Genomic DNA, 25,235 nt, shown 5'->3' with positions numbered 1-25,235 from the left:
TTCAAGATGTATTGCATAGTTATCGAATCTTGAGCGACTCTCGATATACCAATGGTTGTTGATTCGATCGGGATATATGGATGAAGGGACCGTACTGTACGTTAACCAAAATCTACTGGTTCTTGTAGGCACTATCAGTGATACCTAGGGAATCATGGGGCGATGTTGCTAGGCGCTTTACCATGATTCGTTGGGCAAGTCGGAAAGTGTTGTTCCGAGTCACAAGGAGTTGTGAGCCCACGGCTAGCTGTATCCCTGAACCATTGAGGGTCACACAGTGTAATGGAGTTTTAATCCCCGTTGAGATAGTTAAATTTAAAGAGTTAAATTTAATGAACTAAGGAGTTGGACTTCTTAAATAAGAGTAAGGGAGTAGGGCTTCCTAAAATGACATAGGGATGGACATTTTTGGAAACCACTGAATTCGGATTCAGGAAAATTTATTTTGACTTTAAAACGTGCAGAAATGGTTTCTGTGCACATTGGTGAAATCGTTTCATCAATCGGAGTCACGATAAATTTTATATTAATTTCTGAACGAGCGGGCTTTGCTTGTCGGGCCCCAGCTTATGACTAATGGGCCCTAAGGTGTTAGTGGCCTGCATTATAAATAAGTTATTTCAGTACAGAAATTACACACAACAGGTCATAATTTTGAGACAGGATTTTCGAAACCCTAGCCCCTCTCAAAACGTTTTCGGCCGCCCCTTCCTCCCTCTGCCCGAGAAAATTCCGGTCTGTGATTTTGAATCGCAGTAAGGAATAACGAATCAAATTCGTGTATTCTCTTCGCAGAAAACTTCTGATAGATTTTCTAGTGCAATCTATCAGAGGGATTAAACCTCTGTTCGTGGACCTGATTGAAGGCGTTCATCGGTTCCAGGGAGAGACAACAAGAGCAGAATTGTTCTGTTGGTGTCCATTAATCTCGTTGCGAGATTTAAGGTAAAATTTAATTAATTGTTATTTGAATTTTACACACACGTAATTCAATCGATGAACGGTTGATACCCATACCATGGAAACGTTCCATGAAAAATTTTTAAACTTCCGCTGCACCGGGTATCAATCGTAATTGGTCTGGGAACTCGCCAGTTTTCCAACAAAAATCTGTTGGATTTGATCCATACAGATGTTTGCGGTCCATTTAGGATTGGTACTAAATGTGGCAACACCTACTTCATTACCTTTACTGATGATCATTCTAGGTATGAGTATTTATATTTAATGAAATATAAGTCTGAAGCATTTGAAAGGTTCAAATAATTCAAGGCTGAAGTAGAAAACAAACTAGGTAAAAGTATTAAGGCACTTCGATCGGATCGAGGTGGAGAATACTTAAGTACCGAGTTTTTGGACTATCTAAAAGAGAATGAGATTCTCTCTCAGTGGACTCCTCCTATGACACCTCAGCTTAATGGTGTTTTGGAGCGTCGCAATCGAACTTTGTTGGACATGGTTTGATCCATGATGAGCTTCACTGAGCTCTCACCTTCGTTTTGGGGCTACGCGCTTGAAACGGCGGTATTGTTGTTAAACAACGTCCACACTAAAGCAGTAAATAAAACACCATACGAGTTATGGAATGACAAAGCTCCTAAGTATTCGTACTTGAGGATTTGGGGATGTCCTGCTTACGTGAAGCAGACAGTGGGAGATAAATTGGATAGTCGATCCACTTTATGTTATTTTGTAGGGTATCCGAAGAATTCAATCGGATATTATTTCTATCATCCTGCTGAAACAAAAGTGTTTGTTTCAAGGAATGCCACCTTCTTGGAGAAGGAGTTTTTATTGGATAAGAAAGGCAAAATGATGGAACTCGAAGAGATTCGAGAAGAACCCGAGATACAAAATAGTGATCCTACACCTCAAGAATCATCAAAAGACACGCCTATTACTAGGAGATCCGAGAGGACTTCTAGGCCTCCTATTAGATATGGTCTTCTTCTTGAAGGGGATCAAAGTGAACCCGACATTGGATGTGATCCAAGAAACTTCAAGGAAGCAATTTCTGATGCGGATTCGAATTTATGGCTTGAAGCTATGCAATCGGAAATAGACTCGATGCATTCTAACCAAGTTTGGTCTTTAGTAGATCCTCCCGATGGAATTGTTCCAATTTGGTGCAAATGGATCTACAAGAGAAAGCTTGGGCCTGATGGAAAGGTATTGACCTACAAGGCACGATTGGTGGCAAAAGGTTATACTCAAAGATAAGGAGTTGACTATGATGAAACTTTTTCACCAGTCACAATGTTCAAGTCCATAAGAATTCTTATTGCCATAGCAGCATGGTATGACTATGAGATATGACAAATGGATGTAAAGACTGCATTTCTTAATGGAAACATTAAGGAAGAGATCTATATGATGTAGCCTGAGGGATACACATCCATGGGAAGCGAGCATAAGGTATGCAAGCTTCAGAGATCAATCTATGGTCTCAAACAAGCATCAAGAAGTTGGAACCAGAAATTTGATGAAACAATAAAGGATTTTGGTTTCATCAAGAACCTGGAGGAACCATGCGTGTACAAGAAATTAGTTAAGAATGCGGTAACATTCTTAGTACTTTATGTTGATGACATCCTAATCATGGAGAATGATGTAGGGATGTTGCAGTCAACAAAGATATGGTTATCAGGTAGATTCTCGATGAAGGATTTAGGTGAGGCATCCTATATTCTAGGAATTCAGATCTATAGAGATAGATCTAAAAGAATGATAGGACTCACTCAATCAACCTACATCGACATCATATTGAAAAGGTTTTCTATGGATGAGTCCAAGAGAGGACATCTACCTATGTGTCATGGAGTTTCTCTATCCAAGTCTATGTGTCCCAAGACTGACGAAGAGATAGAGAAGATGACACATGTGCCATATGCGTCAGCCATAGGTAGTATCATATATGGGATGATATCTACCAGACCGGATGTGGCCTATGCTCTGAGCGTCACGAGCAGATACCAAGCCAATCCCGGTCAAATGCATTGGAAAGCCGTGAAGGATATTCTTAAGTACTTGCGAAGGACTAAGAATTTATTCATGGTTTATGGAGGGAGAGAATTGAAGTTGGAAGGCTATAACGACTCTATCTTCCAATGTGACGTGGATGACTCGAAATCAACCTCTGGATTTGTATTCGTGCTCAAAGGCGGTGCTGTCTCTTGGAAGAGTTCCAAGCAGGACACCACAGCGGATTCCACCACTGAGACAGAATACATTGCAGCATCAGCTGCTGCTAAAGAGGCGGTTTGGATAAGGAAATTCATCCAAGAGTTGGGTGTAATTCCTGAAGCTGTTGGTCCAGTCCCGGTGTACTGTGACAACACGGGTGCCGTTGCTCAGGCAAAGGAACCAAGGTCTCATCAGAAGTCCAAACACGTACTGAGGAAATACCACATCATCCAGGAGATCGTGGAAAGAGGAGACATCAGTGTCGAGAGAGTGGCCTCTACAGACAATATCGCTGATCCGCTTACTAAGCCCTTGCCAGGACCATTGTTTGACAAGCATCGCGAAGCAATGAGATTACGTAGTATGACTAGTTGGCTTTAGGACAAGTGGGAGATTGAAAGAGTGGGTGCCTGGTTAGCCAACTTGTGGCTAAGAGCTTTTATGACTCTATGTAAAACAATCTTTTGTTTAATATAATTTACACTTTTATAATGGCATTGACTTTATCTTTCTTCATATTGTTATATTATGATATGCTATTGTTGTTTTGATAAAGACCTTGAATATACTATAGTGTATGTAAGATGTGGTAGCACATGGGGATGGCTATCATGAAACACATCTTATAGTCACTGTATATTCTAAACAGTTCCTAGTCAATTGAGCCGTCCGCAAATAAGGATAAGGATCGCTCGAGATTGAGACTAGCATTTGCGATGCCGAGTACCACGTTTCATTGGTATGGAACATAGAGATGTTCAAAGCATGCAAATGGATATTCATATGATGAATGATCGAACTACCCTATTCGGACTTTCCAAGTGGTTATCACTTATCGAGTGGATAAAGTCCGCGGTTTTGGTTGTACACCATTAGTCCTTATTACTTGAAACATCATTGAGACTCTATATGCTAGTACTGTACTTTGACTCGTTTACCGACTCTATTGTGGTCATCAGGTGTCAGGATTGGGTACAGTTACGACACATATAGGAGTCGATGCTTTGTTGTCAAGGATTCATCACATACTTGCGAGTGTGGATATCCTATGCGATCTGAGGAGATATTAGTGTGACGAATCTATGGTCAGAGTACATGATGTGTTTTAGGTTAATGGGTTATCCTAGTAACACATGCGATGTCACTATTTGATCTCCAAGATGTTATGCATAGTTATCGAATCTCGAACGACTCTCGATGCACCAATGGTTGTTGATTCGATCGGGATATATGGATGAAGGGACCGTACTGTACGCTAACCAAAATCTACTGGTTCTTGCAGGCACTATCAGTAATACCTAGGGAATCATGGGGCGATGTTGCTAGGCGCTCTTACCATGATTCGATGGGTAAGTCGGAAATTGTTGTTCCGAGTCACAAGGAGTTGTGAGCCCACGGCTAGCTGTATTCCTGAACCATTGAGGGTTACACAAGTAATGGATTACTAAAACCCCGTAGAGATAGTTAAATTTAAAGAGTTAAATTTAATGAAAGAGAAGTTGGACTTCTTAACTAAAGGGAGTGAGATTTCCTAAAATGACATAGGGATGGGCATTTTTGGAAATCACTGAATTCGGATTCAGAAAAATTATCTTGACTCTAAAAGATGCAGAAATGGTTTCTGTGCACATTGGTGAAATCAGTTTATCAATCGGAGTCACGATGAATTTTATATTAATTTCTATAACAACAGGCTTGGCTTGTTGGGCTTAAGTTATGGATTGTGGGCTTTAAGAAGTTAGAGTCCTGATACAATTATAACTAGAAATTATCTATAAATATATGTGCAGGGTTCGAAAATTACATGCAATTCATTCATCAAATTTTCGAAAACACACATATTATTTTCTAAGGGTTTTTCGAAAATCCTTGTCCCTTTTCGGAGAAAATTCACTCTTGTGATTTTTGTGAAAAATTACAATTCTGAATTAACATATCATATCTGTTTATTCTCTACGCAAACTTATAATTGATTTCTAGTGCAGTCAATCAGAGGGTTTCTGTTTTCCATTCGTGGACCTAATTCCGGAGAAGATCGTGACGCCATCAGTTCCCGGGATTCACAAGAAGAGTAGATTAAATTCTGTTGGAGTCCACAATCAAGCTTTTGCTTGACAAAGGTAAAATATTTAATAGTGATTATTTGTTTTACTTACACAAATTTAATCGTAAAGTTTTGATACCCAGATATGGAATCGTTCCATATTAATAAAATAAATTTTTTAAACTTCCGCTGCACCGGGTATCAATTCTAATTGATCTGAACACCGTTTTCCAACATGTAGGTCTTGAAGCTCGCAATCATCAAGAGTCTATCTGAATGCTCTTGTTTGATTATATGATCGAAGGTTACCTCCCAATTTTTCACTGTCATAGCAAATTTCGTTGAAATCTCCACCAACTAGCCAAGGAATACCAATCGACTCTGGAATAGAACTCAGTTTCCTCAAAAGATCCCACGAATGTTTCCGACTATTAGAATCAGGGTGACCATAAAAACCAGTAAATCTCCAAAATTTTGTTGCGTGCTGCACAAAACAATCAATATGTCCAACTGAGTATGATCGCACAGTGATCTCCAAAGGATCTTTCCAAAAAAGAATAAGATCCCCGCTTCGCCCAATACAGTCCACTACAAACATGCCAGAAAAGCCCAAAACGGATTTTCACCATTCACAATTAGAAGCCCTTCTCTTCGACTCCGAAATGAAAAGAAGGGTTGGGTCCTTTTCGGTGATTAACCTTTTTAATTCACGGAATGCACGTTGGTTCCCAAGCCCCCGAGCATTCCAAATAATGCAATATTTGAAGTTGACATCTCATTCATTTCTTCACAAGATCGTTTTTTGACCGAAACCAATTCCAAACCCCTTACATCTACTAACTTATTTTCAATCAATTCATTTCCCAAAAGTTCAGAAGCTACACTGCCCTTCTTCGATCCTGTTGAGATTTGAAAGCCATCGAGAAAATATTATCTCCCATGCTTCCAAACTCAATATGCCTGTTAGTCTGTAGAATACGAGGTATTTGTTGCTTAAAAGCTTCAAAGTTCACCATTTTGGGAGACAAAACTTTCGCAAAAAGACATTCCCGAAGGCTCTGTTCCCCAAACCGTATTGTCTCCTTATCAAAGTTGAGAGTGTCCTCAGAAGAGATTGACTTAGATAGCTTGAGTTCCTTAACCAATCGCGTAACCTCATCTAGATCCATGAGATCCCGATACAAATGAGCAAGATTATGCTGATAAGATGAAATCCAAGATGAAAAGAAACTCTACACCAAGGTAGAAAAGAACTCCCACTAGTGTCGGCAGAGCAACACTAAGAGAGAAGATTTCACGACTTGACAATTTTTAACTAAACAAATGTTATTTGGCCTAGTGTCTTTTCCTTATACAAGTTGAAGAGTTAGTGCCTCAAACTCCTCTTAGAGCCCGTTTGGATTTTATAGACCTTTTTTTAATTTTTTTTTTTTATTTTTTTAAGCTCTAATTTTGGGCTTTTGAAAAAGCTTTACATTTGACTTAAAAAAGTGCTTTTTTAAGCACTTAAATGACCATTCAAACGCCTTATAAACTAAAAAAAATACTTTTTTGGTTTGACTTTTGATACCAAACGTGGCCTTAATTATATGAGTATGTCTGTTTGAGATGTTTTCACATATCTTTATATGTGATAATGGTTAATTTTATTCATATTTACAATAAAAAAATATTTTGACATAAATATTTTTTTGCGGATGGCACAAATAAGATATATGTATCACAAAATTAACATGCGAAACTGTCTCACATGATTTTTTGTGTTATTGTTGAAAAAAATTATATTTGTTTAAATCTATAATAATTATTTTAAAAAACCCAGAAGATTGTGATAATCTTCAGATACCGTGACTAGATTTACCCTACGTATTATTTTACATTTTAATAGAGACTATATATCTTGTTGATTGAACTAGATAAATCTCCAATGGGGGTAAAAACAGTACTGAGCACATGGGCATTGCAAATTTGCAATAGCCACTACTACTTAACGATACTCAAATTTGCAAATATTCCAATCTATGTGTTTTCCAATCTATAGGCTAGATAATAATTGTGCTTGTATGACCATACCTTTTTTTAAAAAAATAAATAAATAATTATTATAATAATAATAAAAATAAAGTGTATGAATATGATCATTCTTTTTCATTCTTCTTTATCCAGGACCCAGGCCAATAAGTGTCTCTTTAGTTTTTTTTTTTTTTTTTTTTGCAAGGGAGAAATTATAATCACACATATCATATGGAAATGACTCAAACATATTACAATGGTTATACGTACACTTCCTCAATATCCGGAAGGTTTTTAGTTTATTTTTATTAGAGATGGGATAGTGAGTTACATTTTGAGCCTGGAGCTCGGGATTTCTTCTCTAATTTTGGATCACTTAGGTATTGTTTAAAAGAACTTTAGGAAGCAATGAAATACTTAATTCTCAACTTTTTTTTAACAAAAATTTGAAATTTTTAAAAATTAAAAAAAAAAAAACAGGCATACTTCTGTGGCCAAAATATCATTTATTAATGTTTTAAAAAAACCATTTATTAAACTTGATTAACAATATACGTAAGTCGAGCTGATAGTGTAAATTAAATTAGTTAGATCTTTGTGATGATCATCTTATACAAAATAACTTGAAATTTAGTGAATTTAAAATATGAGATTGCCATATTCATATTTTTAAAAGTAAATCTATATTTACCGAATGAGTTGTGTTGTTACAGTTACAAAGTTCATTTGAAATCACAAAACTATTTTAAATGCACTTTTGAAATATTTTTTTCAAATAAAATACATGAATAATTTTGTAATTTCAAACCATTTTGTAATTCAATTTATACATATAGCATTTTTCGAACCTTAATTTCTTTGTAATAATAAAAAAATAGTCATTTTGTGAGAAATTCTATAATTGAGAATGTAGTAACCCTGTTCTATTTTACAAGATTAAGTGATTTAAACATGTTAAAAAATAACATATAATTTTAAAAGTGACAAAACATGATTAAAAAAATCATATTTGGTGAAAATAAGTAAAAAATCAGCTCCAAAACGTTTGAAAATGATTGGAGGGTCCCGGGGGTCAGCACCCAAAACAGTTCGGAAGGAGCAAATAGTTCGGACCATCCAAACTCAACAAGAACCAAGTGTTAAAGTGGCTAAAACAAGTGGCAGTTCGGATCATCTTATCCCAGTTCGGACCATCCGATCCCCTACAGACTGAGGTAACAAAATACCCTCTACACGTGGGATTCATGTACAGATCGGATCGTCCGATCCCTGGCCTATAAATATGCATCTAAGCTTCATTTTCAGATGAAAATTGAAGGGAATTTCGAACCCTTAGTCTATATTTGAGAGTTTTGAGTTATATTCTCGAGGGTCGGGCACTAGCGAGGTGCTATGGGGTTTGTAACGGAGATGAGCTTGGGTTAGGACCTTCGACATCAGCGGGCTGACGACGGACACATGTATAAGTCTAGACTCTGATTAGATTTTGGGAGTAGCTATTAACTTAGTTAAGACATTTAGAGAATTATTAGTGACGCATGAAAATATTGGCTTGTAGGTTTGGACTCTAAAGTGGTGCTTTTAGGATTGCTTTTTATAAAAGTATGTAAGTACAGACTGAGATAGCCAACTGAATATACATGTTTTATGTGTTGCATGATTATTTGTCATGAGATGCATGATATACTATTCATCAGTGTTTTCATAACCAGGCCGGTGATCGAACCGGTTTACTTAAAAAAAATGGTCCAACCGATCGGACCGTTTTAACCGGATGGTCGAACCGGAAAATCGTTTATATAATTTAATATAATAAATAATATATTTTGAAATTTTAAAAACTCAAAAATTATATAAATAGACATAAAATATATATTTAACATAGTTTGAAAGCTAAATAAATATGTAAATATATTTAAAATATCAATTATAGTTATAAATTATTTAAATAATAAATTATTTATTTGTTAAAAAACCAATAATTATTAAAATATTTTTTTAAATGAAGTATAAATTTCAAATAATAATGTATTTATATATAAAAATATTAAATCTAAGGTTTAAAAATAAAAAAATTTAAATTTTCAAAAAAAAAATATAAAAAATTCAAAAAACCGGTTCAATCGATTTCTTGGCCGGTCCAACCGGTCAAGAACCGGTTCTGACCGGTTGGACCAATTTTCCGGTTTTTGGGGTCGGACCGGACTAGTCCGACGACCGGTTCCCGGTCGAACCGACCGGTCCGGTCCGATTCCGAAAACACGGCTGTTCATGGTTTGTATATGGCAATTGCATACCATGTTGAGTCTGTTATTCTTTCGAGATAGCCAGTTATTCTAGGGTCGCTCAACCCTGTGGTTATTTTTATTGTACATTCGGGTACCATTTGACATCCACTGGACCGACGGAGCAGCATGTGCGGTTTACCCAGGATAGTTCTATGTCCAAGATCGGGTTCAGTATGTGTGACACCCACTGAATCTTCGGAGCAGCATGCGCATACTGAAGGCGCTAATGTTCTGAGCATGATTTTCCAAATATGATCCCAGTTTATCCAGAGCATTAATATTTCATGTTGCATGCATCATATAGACTTGCATATTCGATACATTACGTACTGGCCGGGTGTTAGCGCTCACGTCTTTGTTTTTATCTCGGACACCCTATTCGATGAGGCAAGTTTGCAGGTGAACCAGGGGCGAGTTTTAGGGGTTGTTCGGTGTCCAGGGCTTGATAGCAGGGGTTGCTGGTGATTTCTAAGATTAACTTTTATTCGATATTTATTGTCTTTCGATTGAGTTGTATTATTGGATTTCATTAGCGGTTGTATACTTTCGATTTAGGATTTTGATTTAGTTTCGCAGTTTAACTCTGATTATTTTGTTTAAGTTTAAATGCAAGCTTAAGTTTGTTGATTAGTAGGTGATCACAATGCGGGTCACTACAGAGAAGAATCGATCTGATCTATATTTGTCGTAAAATTAATATTTTTGACATAAAAACGTAATATTTTTTATGAATCAGCTCGAATTCAAAAATTTTCTCATAAAAATGATTTATGAGACGACCATAAAATTTTTTGCATAAAAAAATATGTATCATATGTGTGTGCGTGTAAAATTGGAATAAATAAATTATAAAGTAAAGGATACTTAACAATTAATTAAAGATATGAATATAATTTAACACGTAAAAAATAAAATATATTCGAGATGCTTATTATGCATGGAAGTTCGCCACCTGTACACATCCCCTTTCCCTATAAATAAGGAGACAATACGACATTCAAATCAATTAAATCCATTTTCCATTCAGAGGAGTAAACATGGTGTGATATTGTTTCTGGCTCATGCTCACCCATTTCCCTTTGAATCGATCAGATCCATGAGCCGAATCAATATCACTCTTGTATGCTTCTCTGCACAACCTACCCTCTGCGGGTTTGCAATGCAGTGAGTTTCAGTTTCATGCACCTATTCCGGATTTCTTGTTTTCTTTTCTAACTTGACTCGAGTTCTTTCGGTTTTCTTTATTGTCTATGTATTCAGGTTCAGTGGATCATGTCAAGAATATTATGAACTTGGTGGAGATCATCTTGGATTTGGATAATCCTTCGATTGATCTAGTATCAGGACTACCGATATATGTTAGACAGTATTTATGGACCATCCACTTGCTATGTGATGATGTCTTGAAAATTTCTTGCAATCACGCTCGAGATGTTCATTTATGAACATAAAAAGCTTTGGTGGTGTGTTAGATATTTCATGTCGATTGGATTAAATTTTAAGAGTTGTATATACACGTGGATTTGAACAATTCTCTTTTGATTAAATCTTCTTAGAATAAATTTAATAAATTATTTTTGGGACATTTCCATATTTTTTCACATTCATTTTTTATATGACAAGAGAGATTTTGTTTAATATGCTACCTCATTCGAATAGTACTCGAATGAAGATCTAACGGTTCAGGCAGTATATGGACATTGTCTATGTGGTAGCACAGACAATACCGAAAAGAGGGCAGAGCAGCATGATTTCCCAAAAAAAAAAAAAAAATGTTTAAACTTGGCTTTATGTGTAAATTTCATCAACAATTGCTCTTTCTAGCAGAAGACGCTTTCTTTCTTTATTTTATTATTATTATTATTATTATTATTATTATTATTATTATTTTTTAAGGCTAAGCGGAAGACGCTATCCCGACAAAAGAATCGCCCCGCTTTTTACTCATCCGTTGACTCCATGGACTTGTTCATGACCAAAACGATACGTGGGGAAGCTGCGTCTACCATTCTCAGAGATAATTCAACCTCAGGAAGGCTGAAAATCGAAGCCAGAAGCATAATTCAGAGACAAGAATCGAAATCATACGCATTTACAGGTAATGATCGATCGTTTATATATGTTCATATTTGAGCTTCAAAATATTCATGTTCGTGGCAGAATTTTAAGTGGCCGGAGATTAGAGTGGTGAATCGAAGTGAGATACCCTTCGATTCTTGAAATATAGATCCTCTGTTGTTGTTTCACTCTATATATAGTACTTAGTACTCTTAATGAGGTATATCACTACATGGAAATTAATCACATGGTGTAGCTAGCTAGCTAGACCTGGTGGTTTGCACATGATTTTTCATGTAATATGCGTGTGGGAGACATGTATAATAATATGTCTTTGAGCTTTGCTATTCTTTGAAGAAAATTATGTCTTCTCCTTTGTTGTATTTTAGCTCATATCTACGTACATAATATGAATCTTACTATAATGTATCTGATGTAGGCTTGAAAAAAATCCTGGGAAAATTGATATCATTGTGAGACTGAGAGGTTGAGGGAAGATTGAGGAAATATATTGATTAGAGATTTGATAGTTTGTATCTTAAAATGGAAAGAAGTGACCGTGCTGATATTCTTGTTGATATTGCACGATCAATATATGGAGCAGTAGTTGCTGCCGGAAAAGTCCATATTCAGAAGGAGAATTTCAAGAAATACTCTGTTTTCTTGGAGAAAACAGCAATTTTTCTGCGTGAGTTGTCCAAGTTCAAAGTGCAAAATCTTGATTCGTTTGACAATGCTATTGCAAATCTTAAACTGGAAATAAAGTCTGCAAAGCATGTTTCTGCGGAATGCAGCAAGCGGAATATAATCTATCTCCTACTAAGTTGTAGGAGGATCACAAAGGAAATAGAGAAAAGTACTAACAATATTGGTCGAGTTATGAGCATATTCAGTTCAGGAACTTTGGAGGTTTCGTCTGAAACAAATGATCGGATTTTGAATCTGTGCAAAGATATGGAGAATACCCGGTATCTAGTACCAGCAGTAGAGGAAGAAATCTTGCAGAAAATAGAAACGGGTATAGAAGAGCGGAACGTTGATAGTTCCTATGCAAGTGATTTGCTGAATGGTATCTGTGGGTATATAGGAATCTCAAACGAAAATGAGGAACTAAAGACAGTACTGGAAAGTTTCAAGGGCGAGATAGACTGCCTCGAATCGAGGGCAGAGGCTTTATGGATGGAACAAATCATTTTACTGCTAGGAAAGGCTGATATAGTCATGACCCCTAAAGAAAAGAAGACAAAGTATTTTACAAAACGTGACTCATTAGGGAGTCAGCAATTAGAACCTCTCCTGTCATTTTACTGTCCGATAACCGGTGATGTCATGCTGGATCCTGTGGAGACTTCTTCTGGGCAGACCTTTGAGAGAGAAGCAATTGAGAAATGGTTGGGGGAAGGGAAAAGTTTCTGCCCATTGACGAAAACTTCGTTGAGTAAATCGTCCCTACGATCAAACAGAAGACTTCGAGAATCTATCGAAGAGTGGAGAAAACGAAATACCATGATCAGCATAGCTTCCATGAAATCTGAAATCCAGTCAAGCGATGAGATCGAACAGCTTAATGCTCTCAAGAAACTGCGCGAATATTGCATAACGAGTGAGCTGCACAGGGAATGGATCGTAATGGAGGACTATATACCGATTCTCACTAGCCTTCTTTCGGTGAAAAGTAGTGAATTTAGAGTGCATTCTTTGGCCATTCTTTACTCCCTTGCAAAGGATGGAGATGATAACAAGGTAGATGTTATTTTCATTTATTTCAGTATTTGATCCTTAAAAAATCATAGGACATGTTCTGGAATCAAATTTGATATAATTAAAAGTATAATGCGGCCTCTTTGATATAATTTTATCAGGATAGGATTGCTAATGTAAACCACAGCATCAAATACATAGTTCGTTCTCTTGCACGTAAGGTTGACGAAAGTGTATTAGCATTACAATTGCTTCTGGAACTGTCAAAAAGTAGATTTGATGGCCTAATTGGGAGTGAGCATGGTTGCATACTTCTCCTTGTCACTTTAGTAAGCAGTGATGATACTCGAGCTTCGGAGTACGCTAAGAAGATTTTGGACAACTTAGCATACCTTGATCAGAATGTTGTGCAGATGGCAGGGGCGAAATATTTTGAACCTTTATTGCAGCGTCTCTGTGAAGGTATATGTTCAACATCATCTCGGTATCATTTGAACTTCACGAACTGCCAACGTCCCCTCGATGCTAAGAGTCAATTTAACATTGTCGGCACTAAATGTTTTCACGTGGTTGGCTTCAAAAGTTTAATTTAATTTGGTTGACATATCTGTACAGGACCTACAAGTATGCAAGTGATTATGGCAGAGACGTTGGCCGAGATTGAACTGACTGATCATAACAAGCTTTGTCTTTCTAGAGACGGGGTGTTAAAGCCACTTCTTAATATGCTTCATCATAGTGATATAGACGTGAAAAATGCCGCGGTTAAAGCTCTACAGAACCTCTCAGGAGTGGCACAGAATGGGCTGCAACTAATCAAAGAAGGTGCTAAAGATCCATTATTTGAGCTTCTCTTTAATCACACCTTGTCATTCCCCGACATCCGTGAAAATGTGGCGAAAACGATCATGCACCTAGCCTTTTCGACGACTACACAAGACGCGTTTAAGGATCAGATTTCACTTTTGGAAAGCAAGGACGATGATGTTTTTAAATTGTTCTCTCTTATTTCCTTAACTGAACCTGATATGCAACTAACACTCCTTCTCACGTTCCAAGCTTTGTGTAAGTCGTCATCCGGTTCTGCTGTAAGGACTAACCTGAGACAGGTAACATCAGCTCTGTCCAATCTTCGTTTTCTTTCATTTCTACCTGAAATATAAGATTTCTTGTTATAATTGAATCCAAAGAGTCACCTAATGATACGTTTTTCTTGCTTTTTGCCATTTGCTAGATCAGTGCTGTCAAAGTACTGATCCAATTATGGGAAGTTGAAGACCTTGCTCTGAGGGAAAACGCTGTAAAATTATTCCATTATCTAATTCAAGATGGTGACCATTCAACGTTCTCGGAGCATACAAACAAGAAATGCATTAGCACTTTGGTCACTATAATCAGAAATCCCACTAATGAAGAAGAATTATCTGCTGCAGTGGGCATAATCTCTCGTCTCCCACGCGATCCTCAGACATCTCAGAATCTTCTGGAACTTGGAGCTCTAGAAGCCATTGTTGATTGCCTCACTTGCAGAAGCAATCACGCTTCAGATAAGAAAGGGATCATAGAAAACGCTACCGAATGCCTATGTCGTTTCACAGTTCCCTCTAATCTTGAATGCCAAAGAAAGGTAGCAGAATCAGGAATCATTCCTGATCTGGTGTCACTACTGGCATCCGGAACTTCTTGCACGAAACAAAATGTCGCTGTCACGCTGAAACAGTTGTCGGAAAACACGAGCAAGTTGACATTCCGGGAGAAAAAGGGTCTTTTCTTCAGTTTTTGCTTCAAGTCTCCAGAAACTAAATGTCCTTTACATTGTGGGATTTGTACCATCGAGTCATCATTCTGCCTTTTAGAGGCTAATGCTGTGAGACCCCTTCTGCTTGTTATGGATGAATCGGATACCGGAGCTCGTGAATCTGCCTTAGACGCGATTTTAACATTGGTAGTTGATGGCGAAAACCTGAAGCATGGATCCAAGATTCTTGATGAAGCTGGCGTGGTACCTAAAATAATCAAGACTTTGGATTCGTCTAGCTCGAGTATGCAAGAAAAAGCACTCGGTGCATTGCAGCAAATATTTAGACTCGTTGAATTCAGAACCAAGTATGGGAAATCTGCAGAGATGTTTCTAGTGGAAATCACTCAGCGGGGGAGTAGCAGGGCAAAATCTTTGGCTGCCCAAATACTGGTTCAGGTGGGTGTACTGCAGGAACAGTCAACTTTTTTCTGATGATTCGTTTCTTTTGTTCGTTTTGATAAATTGCTTGTATTGGATCTTGGAGATGATGCATAAAGCAATGGTTTGAAATTATTTTTAGTGGAAAGTATTCATCATTATTCAACATATTGTTTCGAAATGGTTTGAAAACAAAGATAAACGCACCTAAACACATTGTTACCTCAACGGACATTTCAGTTTCTAAACTAAAAATAGACAAAAAACAAAACAAATTATTTTATTAGAACTAAAAATAAATTCCAATAATTTATTCCATATATATTTCTTTCGAAAGCTAATTTATTCCATATTTAAAGAAGTTGTTAAGTGGAAATATGGAGCGTTAGTAGCAACAACGATTTATTCCTTGTTATCTTTTGAGACAATACCCTAAATTTGATCCAATGTCATAATACTTTATGTTATCTTATGCATAATTGTTCAGACCCAATATTTTACTAGAACTGTCGAAACAGATAGTGAGAATGTGAGATAGGCTAGCCACAACTTATAGCAACACCCCATTAGGAGGAGCGGGACGGGGTGGGCTAGCCTTTTAGACAGGTTTGGAAATATCAACTCAATCCATCTGTTTTAGGTGACTTGATCGACAAATATGACGAGTTTATGTATAATTTGACTCATTGGGACGTGCTAATCGTAACTCACTGCGATCCAATATTAGCGGAGATAAAGTGGGCAGGCCCACCATTTTTAAACGTGGAAAACTGCCAATCCAATCACCTATTTCATATGGCTAGGCGAGCCTACCCCACACACGTCTCTGATCTGTTCCAACGGGCTCCTAAAGATCTCCCCAATCCCAACGGTACTCGCGTAGTCGCGTTTCCAACGACAAATTTGAGTAGCGTTTTTTAAACCTCCTAAAGTTAATAGCCAAAGCGACTCCGGTCTCCCGGCGCAGCTCAGAGGCCGGCCGCAGTGTCTAGTAATAATAATAATGTACCTGAAGAAGCCGTTTTGGAGCGAAAGCTTGACCGCGGAGTCGGAAGCCGAGCCTCAATCGCCGGTACTTGAGCTCGTGAAATCGCTGGACAAGCAGAGACTATACAGAGAGGTGACGCTCGCGCTCCGAACCGGGCTACGCGAAGCGCGCGCGGAGTTTTCGTTCCTTCGTATTCTCGGTCTCCGTAGCATTCTCAAGTTCCTCCGATCCGTTGCGGAGTCGGATAATACGATCGATCTGTTTCGTCACTCGCAATCCATTCCTGAACTCCAGGGTAATTTTCATTTATTTGCCGCTATTTTGTGCTTTTCTAGAAGTTTTTAATAACTTATTATGATCATGTGGCAGCAATTCAAATTTGAGATTAATGTATTTTACTGGTTTATGTTTGTCGGTTCATCGTATTAGCATGCCTATTGGAGTTCAATCAACGGTGGTGGATTCTCTGTGATCGTGAACCATACGATTTGGTGAATCTTCTGGCCACGTTTGAATTTCGTATCGAAATTGAAACTTTGTGCTTCCTTGATTTGATTGGCATAGAATTAAACTCAAACAAGCTCGAGTTGCTTTACATTTCTGCTGTACTTCATCATCTATACTGTAGGCAGTGAACCCAGATCTTAGGAGATATAATCATTGTTTTGATTAATTTTATCCCATTTCAGCGCTGTAATTGATGGAGCTAAATATTGGAACCTCGACTGCCGCAAAACGCAAGTGTTTCCTATATTGCATAATTATCTTGTTTGGCTAAGAGTATCTGTTCATTTACATTTTGTCTGTTCATTTATATTTTAGGCTGAACTTAAAAGAAAATATGTAGCATAAGGAGTGAACGAATGAACTTTAGAGATATTTATTTAATGTATTAGCTTCTTTTATTTTTTATGTAAGCCATAATTTTAAAGAATGCTCCATTTATTTTAATCGAAAAAAAAACCTTGGATATTATGTCCTTGAATTTGCTTTCATGGATTCAAAAGGTGATGTTTCTCTTGTAGAACTGCATTATATGGACTGGCAATTTATCATGATGTTGTTCTCAAATAATAACACCGGGAGTAATTTTGATTTGATGTATCAGAACTCAAGTAATATATTATTATATTCTTCAAGTAACTAGAATTTGTGTGTGGCTGGTATTGTGCATGTTACAGTGGTTCCTGTTCTGTTTCAACATTCTCTTAAAGAGATAGAAGATCAGACAGTGACAAGTTTGGATCACATATTTACTGTTGAACCTATGAAGATAACCAGTCCTTCGACTGATGCTGAAGTGGCTCTTGCACTACGAGTTCTTGAAGGATGCTGTCTTCTTCATGGCGAGAGTGCAATCTCAGCTCATCAACACAAGGCGATAACTGTATGTGTATAGAAGATATTTTTTGTATTGGTCTGGTTATTTGTCCAGCGACAGTTAGAATGCTGAAAAACACCCGTTCTAACTGTTTGGTTCTTAGCACACATTTTATGAAAATTAAGAAGTGAACGTATCCATGACTTTATCTTCTGCATTGCGTTTGGGTTGTCAATGTTTTGAAAAGTACATAAAACATGTGAATTGTGTTTACTTATATTATCCTTCGCAGAGAAGGAAAAACCTAAGAATAGTTGGAGAAAGCCACCTATATTTTTACAACTTATAGTTATAATTCAATACTATTCTTTACGTTTTGCGTATCGTTTTAGTTATTTTGGTGTTTCACACAAACTTGATCTTTCTGCGCTCGCCAGATTTTACTTGGTTTTTATCAACCATTGATCAGGTTTTGATGAATATATTGTCAACTCGTGGAGTACTTGAGCAAGGTGCATGCCTGGATGCTTTCATAGCAATTATGCTAGATTCTTCTTCCAATCAAATGGTAGGTCTCATTATGTCACACAAAAATGGTTGCGAAATTCTGTTTCATAAATAATTTCATTTGTAGTCTTTCATCCACGCTATGTTCTTTTCAAAATGGACATTCGAAAGCGTCATCATTGATGTTTATCGCTTGATTACACACCAGGACTTTGAGGAATGCAACGGCATCGAGGAAGTTACAATGCTTATTAGAGATAAACAAGTGGATGAAAATCTAAGGTATACTTGTTCCATGATATATCTTCAATTTCTAACACACTTGGTGTTGCCTGTTGGCTTCTGCAATTTGAATTCCATTATGTTTGTATTCTTGCATGTACCTCTCCTCTCTCTCCTCACTCTCTTGTCTGATGGTATGGTTATTTAATCAGGCTGAAATGTGGGGAGTTTCTGTTGCTCCTCATTGGGCATCTAAATGGAAGAGAAACACCTCCCATGGTCACAATACACGAGGACATCAGGCGATTCCTGGGGGAAAAATCTGCCTCCTTAATATGGGCAGCAAGTCAATTCGGATCGACCCTGGATCCAGAGGAAAGATTGACAGCTTTGCATATTCAAGCTAGAAGGGTGCTCGAGTCAGTTGATCTTTACTGAATGCAAACTCAGTAATGGAGCTGTTAGAAATTTAAAATTGATACAACTCTCATGAGCATGTTCATGTCACCCACACTGTGAGTGATTATGTGCTGCTATATTACATTTTGTACAGAATATTTGCAGCATTGAGCCATATGCTAAACCTGTTTCAATCTCATCTGTGCTGTTAAATTATCCAAAACATCATAAATCTCTTTTGCTCTTTCGTGAGACAAGTCACATGCCATAAACACATGAGTTTCATCTTTATCCTCAATCCAACTGCATCCTGGATTCTTTTGCAGCTGTTCATCCTTCATATGCTGTCTTATTTTTTTAAGTTGATGCCATCTAGCAGTAGAAGCATATAGATTTGCAAGCATCACATAGTTCCCTGAATTATTTGGTTCCAACTCGAAAAGCTTAGATGCTGCCATTTCGCCTAGATTCACATCCCCATGAATAACACAACCGTTTAGCAAGGCACCCCAAAGCACCGTATCCGGATCCATAGGCATGCTCTCGATCACTTTGCAAGCTTGTTTGAGCTGGCCAGCACGACTTAGGAGGTCAACCATACATGTATAATGTTTTAAGGTCGGTGTAACAGCATAGTTCCCCATCAAATCAAAGAACTCTACTCCTGTATCCACTGCTCCTGCATGAACACATGACGAAAGAACAGCTAGGAAAGTCACATTGTCTGGTGTACAACCATCCATCAGCATGTCACGGAAGAGAGCAATCCCATCCTCTCCATGTCCATGCATTGCATATGCATTTAGCATCGCATTTTGGGTTACCAAATTGTAGCTTCTTCCGTTCGTCCTTGCATGAACTAGTTTTGCACGGTTGATCGTACCGCACTTGGCATACATATCTATCAGAGCTGCCACAATATAAGCATCTGATTCAAATCCACATCTGATAGCATAAGCATGAATTTGCTTGCCCCGTTGGATCGTGGCTAACCTTGAGCATGCAGGTAAAACTATACCAACCGTATATAAATCAGGTTTCACTTTTGAAGCCTGCATCTCAGAGAACAACTGCAGAGCCAACTCATGGTGGTCGTTCTCCACATATCCTGCAATTATTCCATTCCACGTATATACATTAGGCTCAAATCCATCGGCTCTCATCTGTTGCAGACAGTTTTGCATATTTTCCATCTGGTTGCATCGAGAATAACCCGAAATTAAAGCGTTCCATATCACTATATCTCTTTCCTGTGCCCGCTGTAAGGCTATTTCTGCAGATTCCAGTTCCTGGCATCTGCAGTACATGTCTACTAATGCTCCACTCACAAACAGATTTGACTCGAGGCCTTTGATGATGCAATATGAATGAATCCCTTTACCTAATATCAGAGATTCCGTGTCAGCGCAAGCTCCAAGAGCACTCCCCAAGGTAAATGTATCTGCTTCAACTTCTCCCTTCTGTATTAATTCTATGAACATTCTCAAAGCCTCTGTGAATCTGAAATTATCTGCGAACCCCGAAATCATAGTGTTCCAAGAAATCAAATCCTTCCTTGCACCTTCACATTCCATTTCATCAAATAGCTCTTTTGCCTTTAGAATCAACCCGTTATCACAATACCCTGCTATCATAGTATTATAAGATACCTCATCTCTCACTGAAAACTTCAAAAAGATCTTGTAAGCACTTTCCATATCGCCAATCCTCCTGTAAAGATCAACCAATCCATTAACAACATAAGGACTAGACATAAACCCATGTCTTGTTATGTATCCGTAGATTTCTTTCCCCAATCTCAATTTTTTCAATCTTGCGCAGGCTGGAAGGACACTTGCTAATGTACGTGCATTCGGATCACATCCCGAAGCCCTCATTTTGTACAGTAAATCAAGAGCTTGCTGGTCGTATCCGTTCTGAGCAAACCCACTAATCAAGGCACTCCAAGAAACAAGGTTTGGTGTCGAGTCACTCTCCCTCGATATCACTTCCAAAAACTCCATTGCTTCAAACACCATCCCATTAGCAGCACAGGCAGTAACCATTGAATTCCAGGAAACACAATCCCTTGTCGACATTTGACTCAAAATCCTCTTGGCGTCGTCCAAACTCCCACATTTTCCATACATATCAATCAACGAATTCCCAACATAAATATGAGAAAACACTCCATTTTTCAACACCATCCCGTGTAACTGTCTCCCCAATTCGACCCCTCCGTATTCCCCGCATATCTTCAACGCCACCGGGAAGACGAAAAACTCCAACTCAACATCCTGGAACAGCAACTCCTCAAAATAAATAAAAGCTTCTTGAAAGAGCTGATTATCTAAAAATAGGTTGAGGATCGCTGTATATGTGTACAAGTTCCTCTCGGGCATTTTGTCAAACACTTGAACGACATACTGGGGACAACCATATCTCCCATACATTTGCATCAGTTTGGTCCCAACAAACTCTCGCCTGTGGAACCCATTCTTGAGCAAGTGGGCGTGAACCTGTTTTCCAAATCTTATGCAGCCGCAGGAGTCAAGTGCGGTAGCGTAGGCAGTGGAATTTACATCTCCAATATCGAGCTTGCATCTTATTGGGTTTTGCAATGAAATTACGTTTGCGGGCTTGTTCCATACAAATGGCGGCGGTTGGAAAGTCAAATTCATCTGAATATCGTGTCTAACACGAAAATTAATTGAATTGGAGCCCTTGGAAGTCGGAGCTTGAACTGAAACCTTTAATACTTTACCAATTCATTTATGGCTGGAACACCGCTTATCTGCATCTATGCCACAATGCAACAACAATACAACAATAAGATGCACTGAATTAATGCAAAAGGGGGAGTCCTAGCTCAAATTAACAGTCTATTATATTCAAAAGCCTCTAAAATTTCTGCCAATTTAGGATTCATTAGGTAATAGGTACAGTTCAACATACCACCTTAACTCTTAACTGTAGATATACCGACTCGTGATTTGTAGCATCAAAAGTATAATTTTAATTATACATATACGTAGAGATATGAACAATCGAATTCATGATTTGGATATAGCTCTAAGTGTTTAGTCTCGTTAACAGATTTTATTGAGATGTTGATATGTGTTTCATTTAATCCATGTTTGGTCAATTTTCTTCTTTATGTGAAGGTACACCGTGGATCTCATATGTTTGACCAAATATGAGTGGTTAGATCTTGCATAAAACCAATATCTAAGATCGAATTTTCTCGACATGGGATTCTAACATTTAGTTCGACCCAATTAAAACACGTTATTTGTGATACCTATTTTTTTCCGAAATATTTCAGTCTACTATGATGTCCCCAAGTACAAAATTGAAACATCTATTGTCGTTCTAATTGTTATGCTGGAAATTTGTTTTTGGCCCAAACAACTGTGACGAGCAGTAGTAGACCAAAAAAAGAAGGTAGCGTTTGAGAGCCACTAAAGTTTCAAAATTTGCATGTATGATGTGAAGTACGGGAGCTAGTAAAATTTTTATTTACATAAAAGAAATTGTTTGTTTATTTATAAAATAAGTGTGGTGGGTAGTGGGCCGATTCAGAGAGGATTTAGTGAGTTGGAGAGGATAATTCTTCAGCACGCCTGTCGGAGGAGAATGTTTGTGGGCCCACCTTGTATAATTAAATATACAAATATATTTGTTATTAAAATACTGGAATTTGCTATTGCCAAGTCAAAACCATCAAGTCAAGGTAGGTTTTGGTACACACTGCCTCTCTCTATATGTCTGTATATGGTATGCTAAAGTGTAATGCTAACAAATATGATTTTTAAGTTAATGGGACACACACATACGCGCGCGCGCGCGCACACACATATATATATATATATATATATATATATATATATATATTTTCAATCACATGGACAACCATCATGAGCAATCATTCATTGGATGTACAAGATATCACGTCAGTTGTTGTTCACGTAGTTGCCTATGATAGTTGTTTATGTGATCGAATATATATATATATGCGAAAATTTATGTGCATAAATATTTAATGTTATATATTAAGTTAAATTAATATTAAATTTTGTCGAGATTGAATAATAAATATGAAAATTATAGTTACAAGAGATAAATAATAAATTTATTGGAATATAAAAACAAAGATTTATTTATTAATTAAAATGATGAAGTTAATTATGTAAATAAAATTATTATTATATATTAGGATATATACACACATACAATGTAGGAAACTAATGGAGTCACACAAATGTTAATGGTGATGTAAGTGGCATGAATTTTCTTTGAAAAATTTAAGCCACTTAAATCTTAATGTGCATTTCTGTAAAATTAACCGTCAGTGTTAACCTAATTATATTAATATGATTCCTGTATATATATGTTTAACTTGAATAAGAAATATATAGAGTGTTGTCCATAAACCACTGACATTTTTATATTATTACTATTACTATTATTATTGGGAATACATGCAAATAGTTATTCCACGTACCATATAATGGCCATGACTCATCATGAATCAAAAAATTGATCTTGAGAAAATTCAGAGAATATTACAACCTTTCAATTTGTCAACCATTTAGTGGTTTTCAATTCACACATTTAGTGCTTTTTAAGTCGTCCTATTAGTAGTGCTCAATACAATCCATGTCACGTACTACGTATTCGGTTCATACACATATAGTTCCTATTATATGTCGACAAAAAGTAATAAATATTACTACATGGAGGGAAAAAAAACAAGCATACGAGTGAAGTGAGGAAGGGTACTGATATTATAACTAATTATTTACGATCATGATTCATATTATTAAAACTAATTTACAATGTGTGTATATCTATTATCTATTATATCTGTTACATATACTAGCTATCAATATACACGCAATATATGCACAACATAATAAAAAAACAATGTAAATAAAAAAAATGAATAAGGTTAGTATAAAGATATATTGAGAGGACATAAGTTGATAAGTAGTTTTTAAAATTTTAAATTGGAGATGATCATTGATTCTATCAGATAATAGATATATACAGTGTAATTTTTATTTCGACTATTTTGTCATTTATCAATAAAAATGAATGAGTTTTTTTTCAAGGATGGATATGCAAGTTGATTTTGGTGTCACCTTGACGAACCAAATTGGTTAGTATATATATGTATGTCACGCTTTATATATAGTATGTAGATATATATATTTTTATTTATATATAAATATATGTCTTGAGTGGTTAATTTACTTTGGTGTCCTTATTGATTGTTTTTCTTATTAATTTTTTTTTTCATTTTTTCATTAATTATTTTTTTTGTTTTTCATCACATTTTACCTTTATGTTCATTGATTATTTTAAAAATAATGCTGTAATTTATGTGATTAAAAATTTTGTTCCAACAAATCTATATATATATATATAGCCCAATTAATTATTAAAATGATCTTATATCTCTTGGCAATATATATGCATACATATGCACATGTGATTACATAAATGCCGTGTTTTGATATCGATTGTGGCCAATGAAATAACTAAACAATAAAGCAATTGATTCTCTTTTCAATATAGATCTTAGGTTATGTTTGGATTCGGGGCAATTTGGGTTTGAGAGAATATTTGAATGAATGATTTGCAATGTCATATTAAGATGGCATTTGAAATTCACCACGTACAAATAAAAAAACTAGTTGAAATTTGAAATCTTTAGTTTCAAACTCATCAAATTGCCACCTACGTCCGGATAATACAAGTGTACATATGATCATCATAACGATTATTTTTTATTTTTAATAATGAAAAAGAGAGAAAACACTTTAATTTCCACATAAACGGAAACATAACTTGCCCATTGGCATTCTTTTCATTGAGCCACAATCTTCATCAAGTGCTCTACCATGTGATCCATGTAAAGTGATGAAACATAGGCCAAAAAATAGTTAATAATTCGTATTTATTTCGATAAATACATCCTTCTTTAAGCCGCTTAATGTGCTTTAATGGTTGGAAGAATCTTATTTTTAAACACAAATTAAATATGTTGATTGATGATAATTAATAGCCTTACTGGTGGCTACGCATAAAAAGAGCCATAATACAATAACCTACATTATTAATCAGCCTATTTTAATACTCTTTGTTTCATTCCCAATGGGAAGATCACAAAACATATTAGTCTTGGTAATATAATAAATCACCAATCCCACTAAAAGCACTTTATTGTAACTCCAATAAATTACACCCAGTAGTCCTAGCTTTTAACATTTTTCTTTGAAAATATCTTTATTGAACTACTAAAAATTAATTTTAAAACATAATCATCATCATTACAGAAAAAAAAATAT

The 25,235-nt window shown here is 36.6% G+C and overlaps 3 protein-coding genes across 4 annotated transcripts; 2 read left to right on the top strand and 1 right to left on the bottom strand.

Moving 5' to 3' along the window:
• The first annotated feature begins 11,467 nt into the window (after window positions 1-11,467).
• Window positions 11,468-15,666, top strand: LOC140894478 (U-box domain-containing protein 44-like). Its single transcript, XM_073302978.1, has 5 exons — window positions 11,468-11,626; window positions 12,026-13,329; window positions 13,449-13,749; window positions 13,903-14,396; window positions 14,522-15,666. Exons 2-5 carry the CDS (start codon window positions 12,130-12,132, stop codon window positions 15,518-15,520), a joined length of 2,994 nt encoding a protein of 997 aa, XP_073159079.1. The 5' UTR covers window positions 11,468-11,626; window positions 12,026-12,129; the 3' UTR covers window positions 15,521-15,666.
• A 645-nt stretch (window positions 15,667-16,311) lies between these two features.
• LOC140894480 (uncharacterized) lies at window positions 16,312-19,087 on the top strand. The gene is made up of 5 exons (XM_073302981.1): window positions 16,312-16,749; window positions 17,636-17,841; window positions 18,245-18,343; window positions 18,491-18,564; window positions 18,717-19,087. Exons 1-5 carry the CDS (start codon window positions 16,470-16,472, stop codon window positions 18,940-18,942), a joined length of 885 nt encoding a protein of 294 aa, XP_073159082.1. The 5' UTR covers window positions 16,312-16,469; the 3' UTR covers window positions 18,943-19,087.
• LOC140894479 (pentatricopeptide repeat-containing protein At3g03580-like) lies at window positions 19,054-21,963 on the bottom strand. Of its 2 annotated transcripts, none has more exons than XM_073302979.1 (2): window positions 21,841-21,963; window positions 19,054-21,676 (listed from the first exon to the last, which is right to left on the bottom strand). In XM_073302979.1, exon 2 carries the CDS (start codon window positions 21,561-21,563, stop codon window positions 19,083-19,085), a length of 2,481 nt encoding a protein of 826 aa, XP_073159080.1. In that variant the 5' UTR covers window positions 21,564-21,676; window positions 21,841-21,963; the 3' UTR covers window positions 19,054-19,082. The 2 variants fall into 2 exon arrangements, with proteins under 2 accessions (XP_073159080.1, XP_073159081.1); XM_073302980.1 differs by lacking the exon at window positions 21,841-21,963 and having other exon boundaries at window positions 19,054-21,179; window positions 21,268-21,350.
• Between the last annotated feature and the right edge of the window lie 3,272 nt (window positions 21,964-25,235).

This window comes from Henckelia pumila, chromosome 4, assembly GCF_033568475.1.
Source record: "Henckelia pumila isolate YLH828 chromosome 4, ASM3356847v2, whole genome shotgun sequence".
In the NCBI taxonomy this organism is placed as follows: domain Eukaryota; kingdom Viridiplantae; phylum Streptophyta; class Magnoliopsida; order Lamiales; family Gesneriaceae; genus Henckelia; species Henckelia pumila.
The sequence above is the reverse complement of the archived record's forward strand: the minus strand, read 5'-3'. Positions and strand labels throughout refer to the sequence as shown.